The sequence below is a fragment of the Phallusia mammillata genome, chromosome 4, assembly GCF_965637545.1.
Source record: "Phallusia mammillata chromosome 4, kaPhaMamm4.hap1.1, whole genome shotgun sequence".
Lineage (NCBI taxonomy): Eukaryota > Metazoa > Chordata > Ascidiacea > Phlebobranchia > Ascidiidae > Phallusia > Phallusia mammillata.
The window spans coordinates 7,356,835-7,372,646 of record NC_137255.1 but is presented as its reverse complement, the minus strand read 5'-3'; the positions used below and the strand labels follow the sequence as shown (position 1 = coordinate 7,372,646).

General features: G+C 34.1%; 1 protein-coding gene, 1 long non-coding RNA gene and 1 other non-coding gene across 3 annotated transcripts; 1 reads left to right on the top strand and 2 right to left on the bottom strand.

Annotated features, from left to right (window-relative positions):
- Positions 1 to 2,201: 2,201 nt before the first annotated feature.
- Trnal-aag (transfer RNA leucine (anticodon AAG)) lies at positions 2,202 to 2,283 on the bottom strand. The gene has a single exon. It is a non-coding gene; the product is annotated as a tRNA-Leu (tRNA).
- Positions 2,284 to 3,441: 1,158 nt separating this feature from the next.
- On the top strand, positions 3,442 to 6,224 carry LOC145224578 (retinoschisin-like). The gene is made up of 6 exons (XM_080091115.1): positions 3,442 to 3,533; positions 3,662 to 3,711; positions 3,838 to 3,882; positions 4,309 to 4,452; positions 4,843 to 5,012; positions 5,368 to 6,224. Exons 1-6 carry the CDS (start codon positions 3,475 to 3,477, stop codon positions 5,503 to 5,505), a joined length of 606 nt encoding a protein of 201 aa, XP_079947241.1. The 5' UTR covers positions 3,442 to 3,474; the 3' UTR covers positions 5,506 to 6,224.
- A 7,545-nt stretch (positions 6,225 to 13,769) lies between these two features.
- LOC145222061 (uncharacterized) lies at positions 13,770 to 15,428 on the bottom strand. Its single transcript, XR_013859287.1, has 4 exons — positions 15,304 to 15,428; positions 14,897 to 14,935; positions 14,604 to 14,651; positions 13,770 to 14,007 (listed from the first exon to the last, which is right to left on the bottom strand). It is a non-coding gene; the product is annotated as an uncharacterized LOC145222061 (long non-coding RNA).
- Positions 15,429 to 15,812: the final 384 nt, after the last annotated feature.

Below are 15,812 nucleotides of genomic sequence, written 5' to 3'. Positions count from 1 at the left end.
CCTACCTACCTACCTACCTACCTACCTACCTACCTACCTACCTACCCACCTACCTACCTACCTACCTACCTACCTACCTACCTACCTACCTACCTACCTACCTACCTACCTACCTACCTACCTACCTACCTACCTACCTACCTACCTACCTACCTACCTACCTACCTACCTACCTACCTACCTACCTACCTACCTACCTACCTACCTACCTACCTACCTACCTACCTACCTACCTACCTACCTACCTACCTACCTACCTACCTACCTACCTACCTACCTACCTACCTACCTACCTACCTACCTACCTACCTACCTACCTACCTACCTACCTACCTACCTACCTACCTACCTACCTACCTACCTACCTACCTACCTACCTACCTACCTACCTACCTACCTACCTACCTACCTACCTACCTACCTACCTACCTACCTACCTACCTACCTACCTACCTACCTACCTACCTACCTACCTACCTACCTACCTACCTACCTACCTACCTACCTACCTACCTACCTACCTACCTACCTACCTACCTACCTACCTACCTACCTACCTACCTACCTACCTACCTACCTACCTACCTACCTACCTACCTACCTACCTACCTACCTACCTACCTACCTACCTACCTACCTACCTACCTACCTACCTACCTACCTACCTACCTACCTACCTACCTACCTACCTACCTACCTACCTACCTACCTACCTACCTACCTACCTACCTACCTACCTACCTACCTACCTACCTACCTACCTACCTACCTACCTACCTACCTACCTACCTACCTACCTACCTACCTACCTACCTACCTACCTACCTACCTACCTACCTACCTACCTACCTACCTACCTACCTACCTACCTACCTACCTACCTACCTACCTACCTACCTACCTACCTACCTACCTACCTACCTACCTACCTACCTACCTACCTACCTACCTACCTACCTACCTACCTACCTACCTACCTACCTACCTACCTACCTACCTACCTACCTACCTACCTACCTACCTAAAAAAATCTGAAGCCCAAAAGTTGAACAATAAAACATCTTACAGGTAGTGGACGAAATCGATTGTGCAGTAGTGTTTCTGCATTGTTGCCTAAAAAGGAGTTTGTTAAAACGAAATCAATGACCAAGTAAACAGAGGCAAAGAAAAATTAAACACTCTAATTTAAACACTAATGGAATTAATGTGAGGAGACACACAAAAGATTACATCACAAAAGTGAAATGTATGTAAACTATTGACGATGAAAACAGATTTAAAAGAAAATTTAATAACTGCAAAGTATGTAAACAGAAGTTATTTGTAATCGTTTGTCTCAGTTATGTATTTAGTTTGACCCTATATATTTTATAACTTACTTGCATCGCTCGTTGTGGAAGGTGGTGTAGTCACGTCCTCTTCAAAAAAAGGAAATAACTTTTAAAATAAAATTAAATAAAATGTCTGAAGCCAGTAGCATAATTTCTTATTTGTTTGTGATATAGTATTGGTAACAACTGCTGTCGTATGTTTGTCGCACTGTTTTAAGTTACTGCACTGCCGATGAACAATGCCAAAAATTATCAAAAAGAAACGTAAGTAACGCAATACTACAAAAAACATATTTTTTTACGTCAAAAAAGTATAATTTATGTTATCTGGACATCTATCACATTAACTCAGAAGGCAAATCAGAGGGCAAAGTGACATATGGAGCATGACTATCTTTATTGTCGAAAGATCGAAGTGTAGTTAATGCCTTAAACCAGCGCCTTAGACCACCCGGCCACGCTACCACATGAAAACATTGTTTTGCTAAGTTAATGTGATCTGATGCAACAGAGATGCCAAATAACGATGTGGTAGAGGGTTTGTAGCCAAAGTTTAGACAAATTTGACCCCGGTGAAGAAATAAACACATAAGCTTACCATATATTGTTGATCAAGTCAATTTTGTATCCAAACAAATTGACATTGTCTGCTTTCCCACATTATTTTTCGAAATACATATATTTTAGTTACAAGGATGCAAATTTGCATGAGTCCATCAAGCCTCGATGGCGCAGTAGGCAGCGCCTGAGTCTCATAATCTCGTGAGTTCGATCCTCACTCGGGGCAAACTTTTGGCACAATATTTTATTTTCTATCTGCATGAGACAGAGAAAAAATTATCCATGGAGTTTATGACAGGTACGAAGAAATGGCAGCGGTGGGATTCGAACCCACGCCATCGAAATGACTGGTGCCTTAAACCAGCGCCTTTGACCACTCGGCCACGCTACCACATAAGAACAGTGTTTTGCTAAGTTAATGTGATCTGATGCAACAGATATGGCAAATAACGCTGTGATAGAGGATTTTCAAACCAGAGTTTAGACAAATTTGACCCCGATTAAGAAATAAACACATACCATATGTTGTTGATCAATTCAAGTTTGTATCCAAACAAATTGGCATTGTCTGCATTCGCACATTATTTTTCGAAAAACATATTTTTTAGTTACAAAGATGCAAATTTGCATGACCCATTGAAGCCTCGATGGCGAAGTAGGCAGATCGTGAGTCTCATAATCTCAAGGTCGTGAGTTCGATCCTCACTGAGGGCAAATGTTTGGTACAATGTTTTATATTACAATATTTGATATTTGCTATGCCTTTTGCATCTGAGCACATTCATTTGATAACACCCGAAAGCACATGGGAAGTTTTATTTCGTTGTCCATAAAATGTTTTCGTAAATTATTATTCTTACATGACGGCTTCAATTAGTTGCCAGTACGTTGATGTTATCAAATAACGTGGATGTTGCAAATACGTTACTATATATCCTTTTCACCATGTTTTGATTTGCTTTTTTTCACTCTGTTATCCCATTGTTTTGATCAATTCTCTCACTCGCTAATGCTACAAAATTTCCGCTGTATGAAATACTGTTCCTTATCGTTCATTTTTGCAAAGTATATTCACTTTACACAATTGTATTAACATTATATTATCGTTCAATAAAATGTCCTTCAAGCTGAAATCAAGCTTTCAAAGTGCACTACATCAACATTTCCTCACAAATGGTTCTTTGGGAAAAAAGTTGGTTAACTTTGTGAAAATGAATAGCTATTTTTAACATGGACAAACTGCTGCGTTGTTTGTGTGGGTTATAATGTGACTCATTGTGCCCTGCTAAATGCAGTTCATCTGACGAATGCATGTTATCATTACTTGTTTTGTATAAAAAGCAATAGTTATAGGACCTCAGATGCCTAAACAATTAGCATTCAATTCATTGCAGTATTCGAAAAAATGCGGTTGCAGTTTATTATGATTTCTCCTGATTTAAAAGTAGGTTGGTTTATAGAAAAAAAGGTAATTCTCTAGGCTAGTTACCAGTCATGTAGATTGGTATTGTATAATAAAAACAAAGTTTTTTTGTATGATGCAGCTTGGCGTTTTGATAAAATAGTTTGTAGCACAGACGAAATGTACATTTTCAAGACCTTGCTGTTTGTCTTTCCGGTTCTTACCTTATCAGCAGGCATGTAAAATCATTTTTTGCAAACTTGTAATAACTTGATAACAACTGCTACTGTATTTTCAGCTGTAAAAATAGATTCACACATTGTTTTCGAAACATTATTTATTTGCACGAAAATTTGCTTTTAGGCAGTGAAAGTTGCCCAATCGTTCAATCTTGCAAACATCTTGAAACGATGAAAGGTAATTTGAACAATGTAGCTGATATTAAAAAAACTTGTTTGGGCATTGGTTTCAATGTTCTCTTCAAGCTTTTTTACTAAATACTTGACAACCGTCATGTCTGCAAACAATTTGCTTGAATTTTAGAACAGCTGAAAAAGTTTTCGGAAGTGAATCTTGCAGCTAATAGAGGTAAGTTTTTTGCCCATTGTGTATTTCATGAAAATATAATTCAATTTTCAATTCAATTCATTGTTTTATTTATCATGCTTTGAAATTTAAAAAAATACTTAAACGAAATAATAATGGTAATTAATAAATGCACAACCGAGTCAGTGAGAGCCAAACATTGGCCATTGAGTCTCTTAACCCGTTACTGAATACTTAAGAATTAACAATCCATGAAAAGTATTTTTATGTGCAACGTACAAACTATACGACTCGTCAAATCTGTATTTTAAAATGACTCTAATACTACCAGAAACTAACAAAAACACGCTCGTGTATGAAAAACCAACAAAGCAGCAACCAATAGGCTTTATACCAGTGGCCTATTTTACCTAGGATCAATTTAAATTTGACATAAAAAGAAAACAAAATGTTTCTGTTTCCTGAAAGATTCGTTGTGCAAGTTGGGACTTCAGATGGGATTGATTCCGGATAGTGATTTCAATGCATCAAGTGTTTTTTCTGACATTCTTCCAACTGAACCAAAACATGCAAGACTGGATTACTTGGAAGGCGCATGGGTTCCAGAAATAAGTAACGACTAAGCCTTTTTTATTAATAAAAGCGTAATGGTAAATATCCAAAATGCGGGAGTTTTACAAAAACAGAAGTAAAACCAGAAAGTTTACAAAAAGCGATATTTCATACGTTTTTATGTATATTTTTGAAAGATAAACGCAAGTAAGTTATAAACGTTGAAGACTTTATAAAAAAGTATGTAAGGTAAGTTATGTCACTAATATATTTTGATGTCCACAAATGTTTCATCTGAATTTGTTTCAAGTCAAATTTTGACAAATTGGGCAAAAATATTATTCAATAAACCGAAAGCGTTAGTTTGACGCCTAATTTAGAAGTATGTTTCTGAGATGTTTTAAGTCATCTAGATTCTGGAATGAGGTCAAATTACTTTTACTTTAACAGGTCAAGTTGGAGAGTGGATTGAAGTAACCTTGGAGGAGCTGACTACCATCACCGGGATTATAACTCAGGGAAGATATACAAAAGGCCAGTGGGTAAAACGATTCAACGTTAAGTACTTAAACAAAATTGGTGGAAGTTGGATTGGCATACGTGATGCAAGTTCAAATCTTGTAAGTGATTTCTAATGTAAAAACTGTTGAGTGTTTTGAAGAAGGTAAACAATTAAATTTTTTTTTTAAATATATATGAAAACACAATTCTATAGGCTTGCGTTAATACACACTTAAAATAAAGCTACAGAGAACCTGTCACCATTTTTAAGCTCCCTTTAGCGAACCGACAAATGTGTTGGGTTTAATTAAAAAGCATCAAGACTATTCACCCAATATCAATCATACTAGCAAATTAGACCCCATAAACATTTAAATAAACAAAAAAACAATAAGTCAGTATAGGGTGGCTTGAAAACTGCATGTTGGATTAAAAAAAAATGTTATAAATGCTTATTTGTTTTTATTTTAACAGCAATTTTTGGGAAACAACGACGAAAATACCAAAGCTCTGAACATGTTTGAAGGACCGGTTGAGGCCATCGCAATACGCGTAGTAGCTCTTACGTGGAATGAAAAAATTGCTTTGCGGCACGAATACTTAACTTGTTGAAAAATATTTACAAAAGTTTCCAGAGAAGACCCTTGTACTTTTTTTTAATTGTGTACCTGTTTCATCGCTATACTTTTTGCACATTTATACAGAAAAAGATAAAAAAACTCGAGGCTGGTTAAGCCAATGTAAAATAAAATCTTTTTTTCGCAACAAAAATATGTTTTAGAAATATCATTTTTGAATAGTTATGCAGCAAATATGTTTGACGTTTCACATTATTTAAAGCGTTAGTGACAAACACTTGGTTTTATTTGCATGACTAACAACGTTTTCCCTAAAACAGACATTTCATTTGACACGTCACCAATGTTCCTATTTTAACACATTGGCATTTATGCTTTACGTACTTTTTGATTGTGGGCAGGTGACCGACTTTGATATTAGTAACCGTGTAACTAACAATCACACGAAAAGTATATTTATTGTGTGCCGATATAAAACTGTTTTTTTTTTACGAAAGAAGCAATAAAATACTTCATTGATTTCACAGGCAATGATTTCACTACCGTTTACGTCTTTTGTTTGCGTTTTTGTCTCATTCTCGTTTTTGTATTTTCACATGCTTTTATCAACACCTGGCTTCGATCTCTGCAGTTGCAGTCACTCATTGAGTTTTGTGCGTTTTTGTACTATTTTTATGTTTTTATCCCGCTATACCTCTTTTTTCAAACACTGACGATGTGTACCTAAGCGAATGCATTTTACTTTTAATACAACAACGTACAGCAAATGATTTACTGTTTTGCTCTGATACTTATGCACAAAATGGAAACAGATAAGCTTTTTATTAGTAATATAATTTTTTTATATAATTTTTGGTGTTTAAAACTTATAATTACATATTCCAATTTTTTCGTCCTCAGGTAAAATGAACCGTAATCGAATAAGCAGAATCGAAACCAGCGCACGTTTGTTATGAAAACAAAAGTAAGTTGCATGGTAGATGAATAGTGCATAAGGATAAAACATGCCATGTAGCGACAGATTTAAATTGAAGTCATTTTGTTCCTTTCTGCCTGTATTTTTTTGTTTTTAAATACATATCACACATCTATTTTAACGTGTTGCTTTACAGGAAAATTACACATTTATTGTTACGTGTTTCATCTGATAGATAGACTATAGTCCACGATGCTCTAAATCTGTCGCGAAACCCTAAACAACAAGTATTAATTTGTAACACAAAACAGGGTTTAATTGTTTCGCCTATTATGACTAAAGTGCGCGTAATTTCCTGGCACGTAGGCATTTACCGATCGTTTTTCAACATTACAAAACACGCAAAATAATTGAATCATAATGTAGTTGCGTTTATTATGAAGTTTATTTGCTAACAAGAGAACTTTGAGTTACATTTTTTATCAATAAAATATTATACAGAAGAAAAGAGTACAATTTTAGCACACAAGTATGAATATTGTCGTGCTTTTTTGTTTTGCTTTCTTTCACATTGTAATTGCAGCAGGTAAGGAAATTGTTAAGCAATTATTTTTTTATTACTGTACTAATGTTTACCACCTTTTGTCAAATATATGAGCCCGTAAAACATTAAACCAGAGGAAAAACATAATTTAAAGGAAATTGCAAGGGCACGAAACTCTATTTTCATTTTAGGAAATGATGTTTGTACAGCTGTCGAATCATGCGATTATTTTGCAAATTCAGCACGTAAGTAAATTAGTTTTAAAAGAGTAAGAAGATTTTATAACCGAAACTTTAAAACAATGATGTCTAATTATTTCCTAAAAACATTTCTGTAAATTTATTAGGGTATAGAACAGTGGTTCTAAACCAGGACCTATGTCCCCCCAGGGGGCCACGAGCTGTGTTCCGTAGGGGTCACGGGCGTAGATTCACAAGAAACACCCACTAAAAGTAATTTTCACTTTAACTTTATTCCCGAATTTAATCGAATATTTCACATTATATTTGTTTATAGTGAAATTTATCACGCTCGTTTACTCTATTAGACCTGTTTAAAGACAAAGTTAGTACCGCATTCAAACACGAGAATGCTCTACATTTTAAGGGGGGCAGCATGTCCTACATGGTTCCTTGAAGGGGGGCCACGAGGCCAAAAAGTTACTTTTAGGGGGCCACGGTCCACGAAAGGTTGAGAACCACTGGTATAGAATCATGTCAATCGAAAACATAAAAAAAATCTTGAGCGAAAGTGGTGACGTAAAGGTGAATGCATTGCATCTAAATGCGATATAAAAGGTTCAACAAAACTACACCGGGAATTTTAATATCATCATAATAAACGTCTTAAAATTTTAAACCTTAACCTACGAAACGCTTTGCAGAGTTGGTAGAGGATCTTTCCCAAGTCAACTTTGAAGCAAACAGAGGTGGAGTTCGAACAAAATCATAACTTAAAAAAATTATATACAACACAATTTGAAACAATAAATAATACAAGTGTATCCAGTCATTTGATGTATTATAGCTTTGATCAGTTGTTGGTGGTGCTGTACATTTCAATCATTTGTCAATGGAAAAATATCGAAAGTAGTTTTTTGTATTTTGCGTTTTTTCCAAGAATCTCTGTGCAAACTCGGACTAAAAACCGGATATATACCTGATAGCGCATTTACTTCATCGCAAGTTCCAGCCGGCGAGGTATACAAAGCCAGCAACGCACGGTTGGATCGCACGGAAGTTCTAACAGACATCCAAATTGGAGGTTGGGTTCCCGAAACTGGTAAATATATAGTCCATAACCCAAAACTGCAAAACTCAAATCTAAAGGCTGTGCTTAAATTTAAAGTCTTCCGTAAGAGAAAGCATAACTTTCATAATGCTACAAATCTAGCAAAGAAGTCATAAATCAATTTATTTCAACTAAAGTTCTAAGTGGGCGCGAATCAAATACTACAAGCTCGAACTCCAGCCCGAACCAGATTTGATTAAAAATAAAGTCCGAAAGTTACAGTTTATTTTGAGAAAAATAAATGTAACAACGGGGCAAAACGCAAAGTCAGGCCCGAAACCTAAGTCATTTTATTGAAACTGAAGCTAGATTATGTAACTTAATTTTGTTCATAACTTTCTCACATAGATGTTGCGGGTACATGGGTCGACATTACTCTTGACAAGTTGACAACCATCACAGGTGTTATAACTCAAGGAAGAGATAAACAATCACATTGGGTTACAATATTCAAACTATGGTATAAACAAGAGGACCAAGGAAGCCAAATAGCAATACTTAACCAACAAGCTGAAAACGTAAGCAGCATAAAATCCGCTAATAATAAGGCAAAAGTGGTGTTTTTGCCAATTCTAATAATAAGTGCCTATTTTTACGTCTCGATGTAAAACACAAGTTATTCTGAAGTCATATTACTTTTAATTGCTAATAGGGTAAATTTTAAAATGTAATATTTTCAACTGATTCGGCTCGTAAGTTACATAAGCTTACTGGTAAAGTTGCCATACTTCATATATCGGTAAAACTATTCAATTTTAACGTACTTCAAATTTTTAATTGAAAGCTTATCTTGTTTTTGCAGACGACCGACATCACTTTCATACATATCGCATTTAACAAAATAACCAATTTTTTCAGAGGTAGCAAAATAGTGGTATGTTTTGCGCTGCATTGTCATAGGTATAACGTGTTAAATTTGCTTTAGAACAGGGTCACATTAAGTGCATCACATCACATCACTGCACATATAGTTTGGCACACAGAATGTTTCATTAACGCATTTTCCATTTATAAATTTATAACCTCAACTTCAAAACTATGCTTCTCTCATTTTTCTCTAAACGCACTTCCGTAAATTCAATAGGGTATAAAATCATGTCAATCGAAAACATAAAATATAAATCGAAAGTGTTGACGTTAAGGTTTTCGACTTTAATGTATTGCACCAAAATGCGATATAAAAGGTCCAACAAAACGACACTAGACATTTTAAAATCATCATAATAAACGCCTTATATTTTTAAAATTCTAAACCTATGTTTCGTTAACGCATTTTCCTTTTATACATTTACTGGCTAATCTATAGATATACCTTTGTTCTTGTAACTAACTTTTCCTGTAAACCTTTAAAAACGTAAGACCAAGAACCGAAAGTAACCAATCTATATGCTATCACAGGAGTTTCAAGGAAATGGGGACAATTTTTCAAAAATTACCAACATGTTTAATCAACCAGTCGAAGCACTTATCATTCGTTTCGAAGTCCGTGCATGGAGCACAAAAATTGGTCTGCGACTTGAATATCTAACATGCTAAATAAACTTGTTAGTTTCTTTTTATTAATAGGGTTGAAGGTTTTCAAGCTTTGTTGTAAATATTTGTTCTCCTATATTGTTTATTTTCTATTCGCTTTGGTTATTGCTGTGGGTGACAAATAATCACAACAATGTAAGGATGTACGTTCATTTGCCTTTAACACACATACACTCCGGAATGCAGTTGTTACATGCCTACTTAAACTTATGTTGCACTGCCAGTTTTTGTCTTGATGTTACGTTTCTAATGTAATTTTTTCAAATGTATGGAGAAATTTTGTCAATTACAATAGTATTTATCCAATCAATTTGTTTATGGAAACCATCATTGAAAAGATGGTTATATTGTATTTTTTACTGCCGACTGTTTTACTGTTGTATTATGTAGATATTGAGTAACATAGGTAGTTTTATTCATTTCTTACATTATATACGGTAAAATGTGGTCATATTGAAGAAGTGTATTTAATAAAAAAACATTAATACCATTTTTAAACCAACAAATCTTGCCCTCTTAAATGACACATGACAAAAAAGAAGTACATTGAACAATCGTATATTGAACTTATCAATACAGAACAAGCGTGCTGTTTAGAAGCTTAGAAAATGCTAAATCATTGTGGGTAAAAGGTTAATGACATTTGATTGACTCTCAACATGACTAACTGTCCCCATTAACATGCAGTCACATTCATGTGTTTGATATCATACTTTAACAAAGACTTTTCAAACTGACATCACACAACAAAACATGACGTTTTCATACTTTTAACGGAAACCCTTTTTAAAGATTGAAAATAACAACAAAAAACACCCAACAACAAAACAAATTTATAAATTCATCAGACCCCCAACCCAATTTACTGACAAACACATCGTTTGTTTGGAATAATACAGTTTGGGCTTCTGCTATTTAAAAGCTATTTGCAGGAACTAGTTAAAATCTTTAAAATGTCTAATCAAATCAGTAATGAGTTATTGTGTTTGGAGGGCTTGATGAATCAATTCATACTGAACTAAGAAGTAAATTATAAACTGTCATCACAGCTTTTGCCAAAGGTGTTTTTACGTCGGTATAAATCAATTGCAAAATTAAGAAAATCACTAAAAACTGTAAAGCGACAGCACATCACCTTAAACAATGTGTTTCATATTTTTAATTCTAAATCTGTTGCTAATGACCATCATTGTTTTGTTTTTTTGAACTTGTAAAAATAAGAGTAAAATTGTGGTGCATTAGGTAGCAAGTAAAAGATACAGACTTGTGGCTTGCTAAATGCGCTGACTTGTTATACGCATTTATTTGCGACAATGCTGAACAATGGTACAAGGGCAGCACATGCAGCAGTTTGTTTAAACACCATGACGTTTTACTATTACATGCTTCCGGCTTAACAATTGTTTTAAACTAGGCTACTATCGAATGATATCACACAGTTGTCGAAACTAAGTAAATTTAATAGCAAAAAATGGTAACACCAAAGCTAAAGCTTGTCTGACTTATAGCTATTATTGTATAAAAATGACAAAACAACTGCTATGTATTAATTCCCAGCAACAAAAAATAAATACTCATCTTCAGAATTTTGTTTACGCCTTTGAATCTAAAATTAAATTGATACAATTTTTGCTATTGTAAGCAAATATATCATGTTTATAGCTTGTTTTATGTTGTTTTCGTATAATAACAAATCTTATACGAACATCATGATTATGTTGAGGTATTAGCATTTCTCGTTTCGGGGTTGGAATGGTACATACACACTTTCTTACATTAAAATATTTAACATCTTATTAGGTTTTTCAACTTTCCCAAGAAAAGTAACATCATTAATTTTAAATGTCTTAAACGAAAACTTAATAAAAATGCGTTTGAAATGTTACATTCCAACGTTTCAAAGTTATTTTTTTTAAATGAAATGGAATTAATTGATAGCAACATTTTTTTTGAAGTCCAATGTATGCAACAAGAAGCTTGTTTGGAAAGGTGCCTCTTTTTCATTTGCAACTTTATTAAGTTATATAGTCCAATCTGTCAATATTATTTTTGGCCAAAAAAACGATTTCATCACTGTGTCGACAAATCATAGAATTTAGCAGCACAATACAATACAATGCAATAATTGAATTACAATACAACACATGACATATGAAACGTGATGCAAAAAAATGGTTTCATTTTGAAACAGGTTTAGTCATTTAATGTACGACACCGCACTTTTTGTGATTCACACTTGCCCAAAGTCACCTGTTTTGAACGAAATTTCAGACAACGATTCTAGTGTGAAATGTAACAAGTTGAAGTTTTCTGGGTTATTAAAAACAGTAGAATAGTGAACTAAATTGGAATTCCTATGGGATTATTCTTGTACTTCTTTTTTGCTCTTGCCTTTGTGGTCACCCTTGCAGGTATAGTTATAATTTAAGGATTTCATGCTTGTTCAAGTTTTCTATTCAGTTATTTTGTTTGGTGTTGTTTTCGTATTACTTCACAAAGTTGTTGAAAGATTCATGCGGTGTAAGATCGCGTTCTAAAAGTTGCCAAAGTCAAATCAATACTTTAAAACAAACAAAACAATTTCAACAGCAGACAAACGTATTTAGCGCAGGCGTTCAAAAATTAAAACTATAGTGGGTTTAATAATCGTGGTGTTTAATTTAATGACAAATATAACGGACCAAATAGACCTAACATGCTCTATCATTGTGTTTCTTTGTTTTTAAGTGACATGCGGTAGTGCTGCACTAACTTAAACTGTCAAAACATATGGCTAAAGTTATGATCAACTTGTGTTATATTTTAGGTGAAGAAACTTGCCCTATGGTGGCTTTGAAGTCTTGTGAACAATTAAAAACACTCAAGGCAAGTCAACAAATAGGTTGTAGCCTACACAAGTGAAATTAGAAGAATCTGCAAGATGTGTTTTTGCAACAATCAATTTCATCCTGGTTTCAATTAACTTATATGTTTTTTGTACATGCTAAAAGCTAAGTGAGCTGTTTTTGTTATTAGGGCGACTTCAGCGATTTGCAGAAGTCAACTTTCAAGCTAATAGAGGTACGGAACAAAACTTGCTTTACCTTAAATACGCTTTCCATTTTTAAACAAATTTTGTGTTAAAAAGACACATTAAAAAAATACAATCTACAAGCAGATATTTTTTCACAAGATACATTGTGCAAACTTGGAATAAAAACAGGCCTTATCCCGGACAACGCCTTTGTAGCATCGTCCGTTCTAAACAGAAAAGAAACCACCAGCCTAGCCATGCCAGATTGGACCGCCTTGGTCGTCCTGGTGCAGCATGGTTGCCTTCAAAACGTAATGAGTTTCAGCCTAAAGTGTTTGGATATTTTACTCTTAAAAAACTGGCTATTTTATTTCTTTAGAAGAAGCAGGTCAGTGGCTTCAAGAAAACTTGAAAAATTTGACCACCATCACCGCTGTTATAACACAGGGAAGATTTCAGCAACCTCAGTGGATCAAAAAATTCAGGGTTGAATACCGATCTGAAATAGAAGGAAATTGGACGGCTGCATGCAACACAAATTCAGAAATAGTATGTTTTATTTGTTAGCCAAACTCGTAATAAACACAATATTCCAATCTTACAGAATATGTGAAAATGGACTAGCTGAACCTAAAACAAAATAGAAAACAAGCACACAAGAGTTTAAAATTACTGTCAAATATTTATTTTCAGGATTTTTGGGGCAACTCTGATTCCAATGCGAAAGTGTTGAACATGTTCGAAAGTCCTGTTGAAGCCATTCAAATACGTATAGTGACTTTGGACTGGAACAACTATATAGCTTTGCGACACGAATACTTGACATGCTGACAGTGTCTTTTATTCGCCCAAATTAAAAACTATTATTAAAAAAAATCTGTGCCAAATAGGCAAATCTATTCAAAGGAGAGGATTTGTGTAAAAGTAATTTATCAAAAAATATTTTATCCAACTTTTTACTTTCAATAGTCTGCAATCGTGGAAAAAAAAGAGCCACATGCAATATCAAATTTTGTTTGTTACACAACATATTATTAAAAACTTGTTTGTTAAAACGCGAAAAGAGGTTCAGAATTGTGTCATGGTGTTATGTATATAGATTAATCACTAATTTGTGTCACAATATAAAGAACAATTAAACGAGTTAAACATTAAAATGCAATGCAAATGTAAATGGCGATAGATGTCGCAGTGAGGTAAAGTGAAGACAGGGATCTTGATTGCAGAGACGATCCGCTCGCTGTGATAAATAAAGTAATAAGTATCTCCGGCCTAAAAGCTGCTATGAATTTTCAAGGTAGGGTTGATGGAAAAGTTGTAGAAGTGACACAAATAACATTAAGCTTCCAAAACTTTAAAACTTCATGCTTACGTCTTGACGCCTAATATGCATGCAGTGAATTGGGCAACATGTTCAGATTGTGAATATGTTTTTGGCAGTGTGAAATGAAAATTTAATGTATAATTCATAACAAGAAATTCACATCTCATTGAATAAATTTCTTTATAGTAGGGTATAATATCATGCAACCACATATATGTATATGGTTATATAATTCACAACAGATCAAATTACAGAAGTTTGCAAATGCGTTTTAGGTAAACATTGTTTTGCAAACTTTTTCTTGCAAATTGCTACGATGCCAGGGCGGCATATAACACTTACAATCTCTTTGGGTTGTTTGTCATGGTTTTCCAAAGTCTAAATTTAGTTGTATAGATCAATTGCCAGACAATAAAGTGTTTTAAGATGGCTTTATGTAATAATTGCTTTTTTTAAATCTGTCCTACGCAAACTTTTCTGTAGCCCGAAAGTTGAACAATAAAAAATCTTACAGGTTGTGGACGAAGACGATTGTGCAGTAGTTGTTTTTGCATTGTTGCCTAAAAAGGAGTTTGTTAAAACGAAATCAATGATCAACTAAAAAGAAAAAAGTAAGACAGTAAACCTAATTTAAATGTGAGGAAACACACAAAGATTGCATTACAAAAGTAAACACTACAACAATTTGACGTGTGAACTGTTTTAAATAAGAATTCAAAAACTACAAAGTATGTGAACAAAAATTATTTGTAATCGCTTGTCTCAGTTAAGTATTTCGTTTGACCTTATATATTTTACAACTTACTTGTATCTCTCGTTGTGGAGGGTGGTGTAGTCACGTCTTCTGCAAAAAAGGAAATTACTTTTAATTAAATTTAAAAAAAATGTCTGCTTGGAGCCATAATTTCTTATTTGTTTGTGAAGTGATACTGGTAACTTTGAACTGCTGTCTTATGTTTGTCGCACTTTTTTCTAACTTAAGTTACTTTTATCTATCTTCAGTTACTGCACTGCCGATGAACAATGTCAAAAAATATCAAAAACATAAATAACGCAATGCTGCAAAAAACATATTTGTTACGTTAAAAAAAATATAATTTATGTTATCTACACATCTATCACGTACACTCTGAAGGTAAACAGAAGACAAGGTGACATATGGAGCTTGACCATCTTATAGTCTTTAGGTCGAAGGTAGTTAAATCACTTTACCTTCTAAGTTTTCCGTAATCCATTGTTCAAATGACGAAACTTTTGTGTAGACTCCGAGGTGATCTGGTGAAGCACAGCCTTTTCCGAATGACGTCACACCCATCTGATACCACGTGTCTCCAAATAGACAAATCAATGGACCACCAGAGTCGCCCTTGAACGTGTCAAATTATTTTAAAAAATTTTGACCGCTTACTGTTTCTTTGGTCGTTACCAGATTTAAACTTGAACCTAATAAACTATGAAACCTTAAACCCAACATGTTTACTAATTTGACATTACGAGCAGTGTAATAATGAGTACCAAATTAGTAATGTCCGGTTTGTAGTAACTATTTAAAACTCAGATTATATGCTTAGACCAATTATTGTCTTGTAACATTAACTAGCTTATATTGAATGCACAACTATCATCAGACGCTTCTCGTAAAATATAGGTTACTATATTCTTTATGGAAATCGGAACACCAATCTCAAATTAAATTCACAAAACAATTGTTGTATTCATAA

Bases quoted from the DNA above. Each gene is read 5' to 3' on its own strand.
- LOC145224578 (XM_080091115.1), top strand. From the start codon at position 3,475: ATGTACATTTTCAAGACCTTGCTGTTTGTCTTTCCGGTTCTTACCTTA. The intron at 3,883-4,308 runs GTAAGTTTTTTG...GTTTCCTGAAAG, and splicing joins GAATCTTGCAGCTAATAGAG to ATTCGTTGTGCAAGTTGGGA. The intron at 4,453-4,842 runs GTAACGACTAAG...TTACTTTAACAG, and splicing joins CGCATGGGTTCCAGAAATAA to GTCAAGTTGGAGAGTGGATT.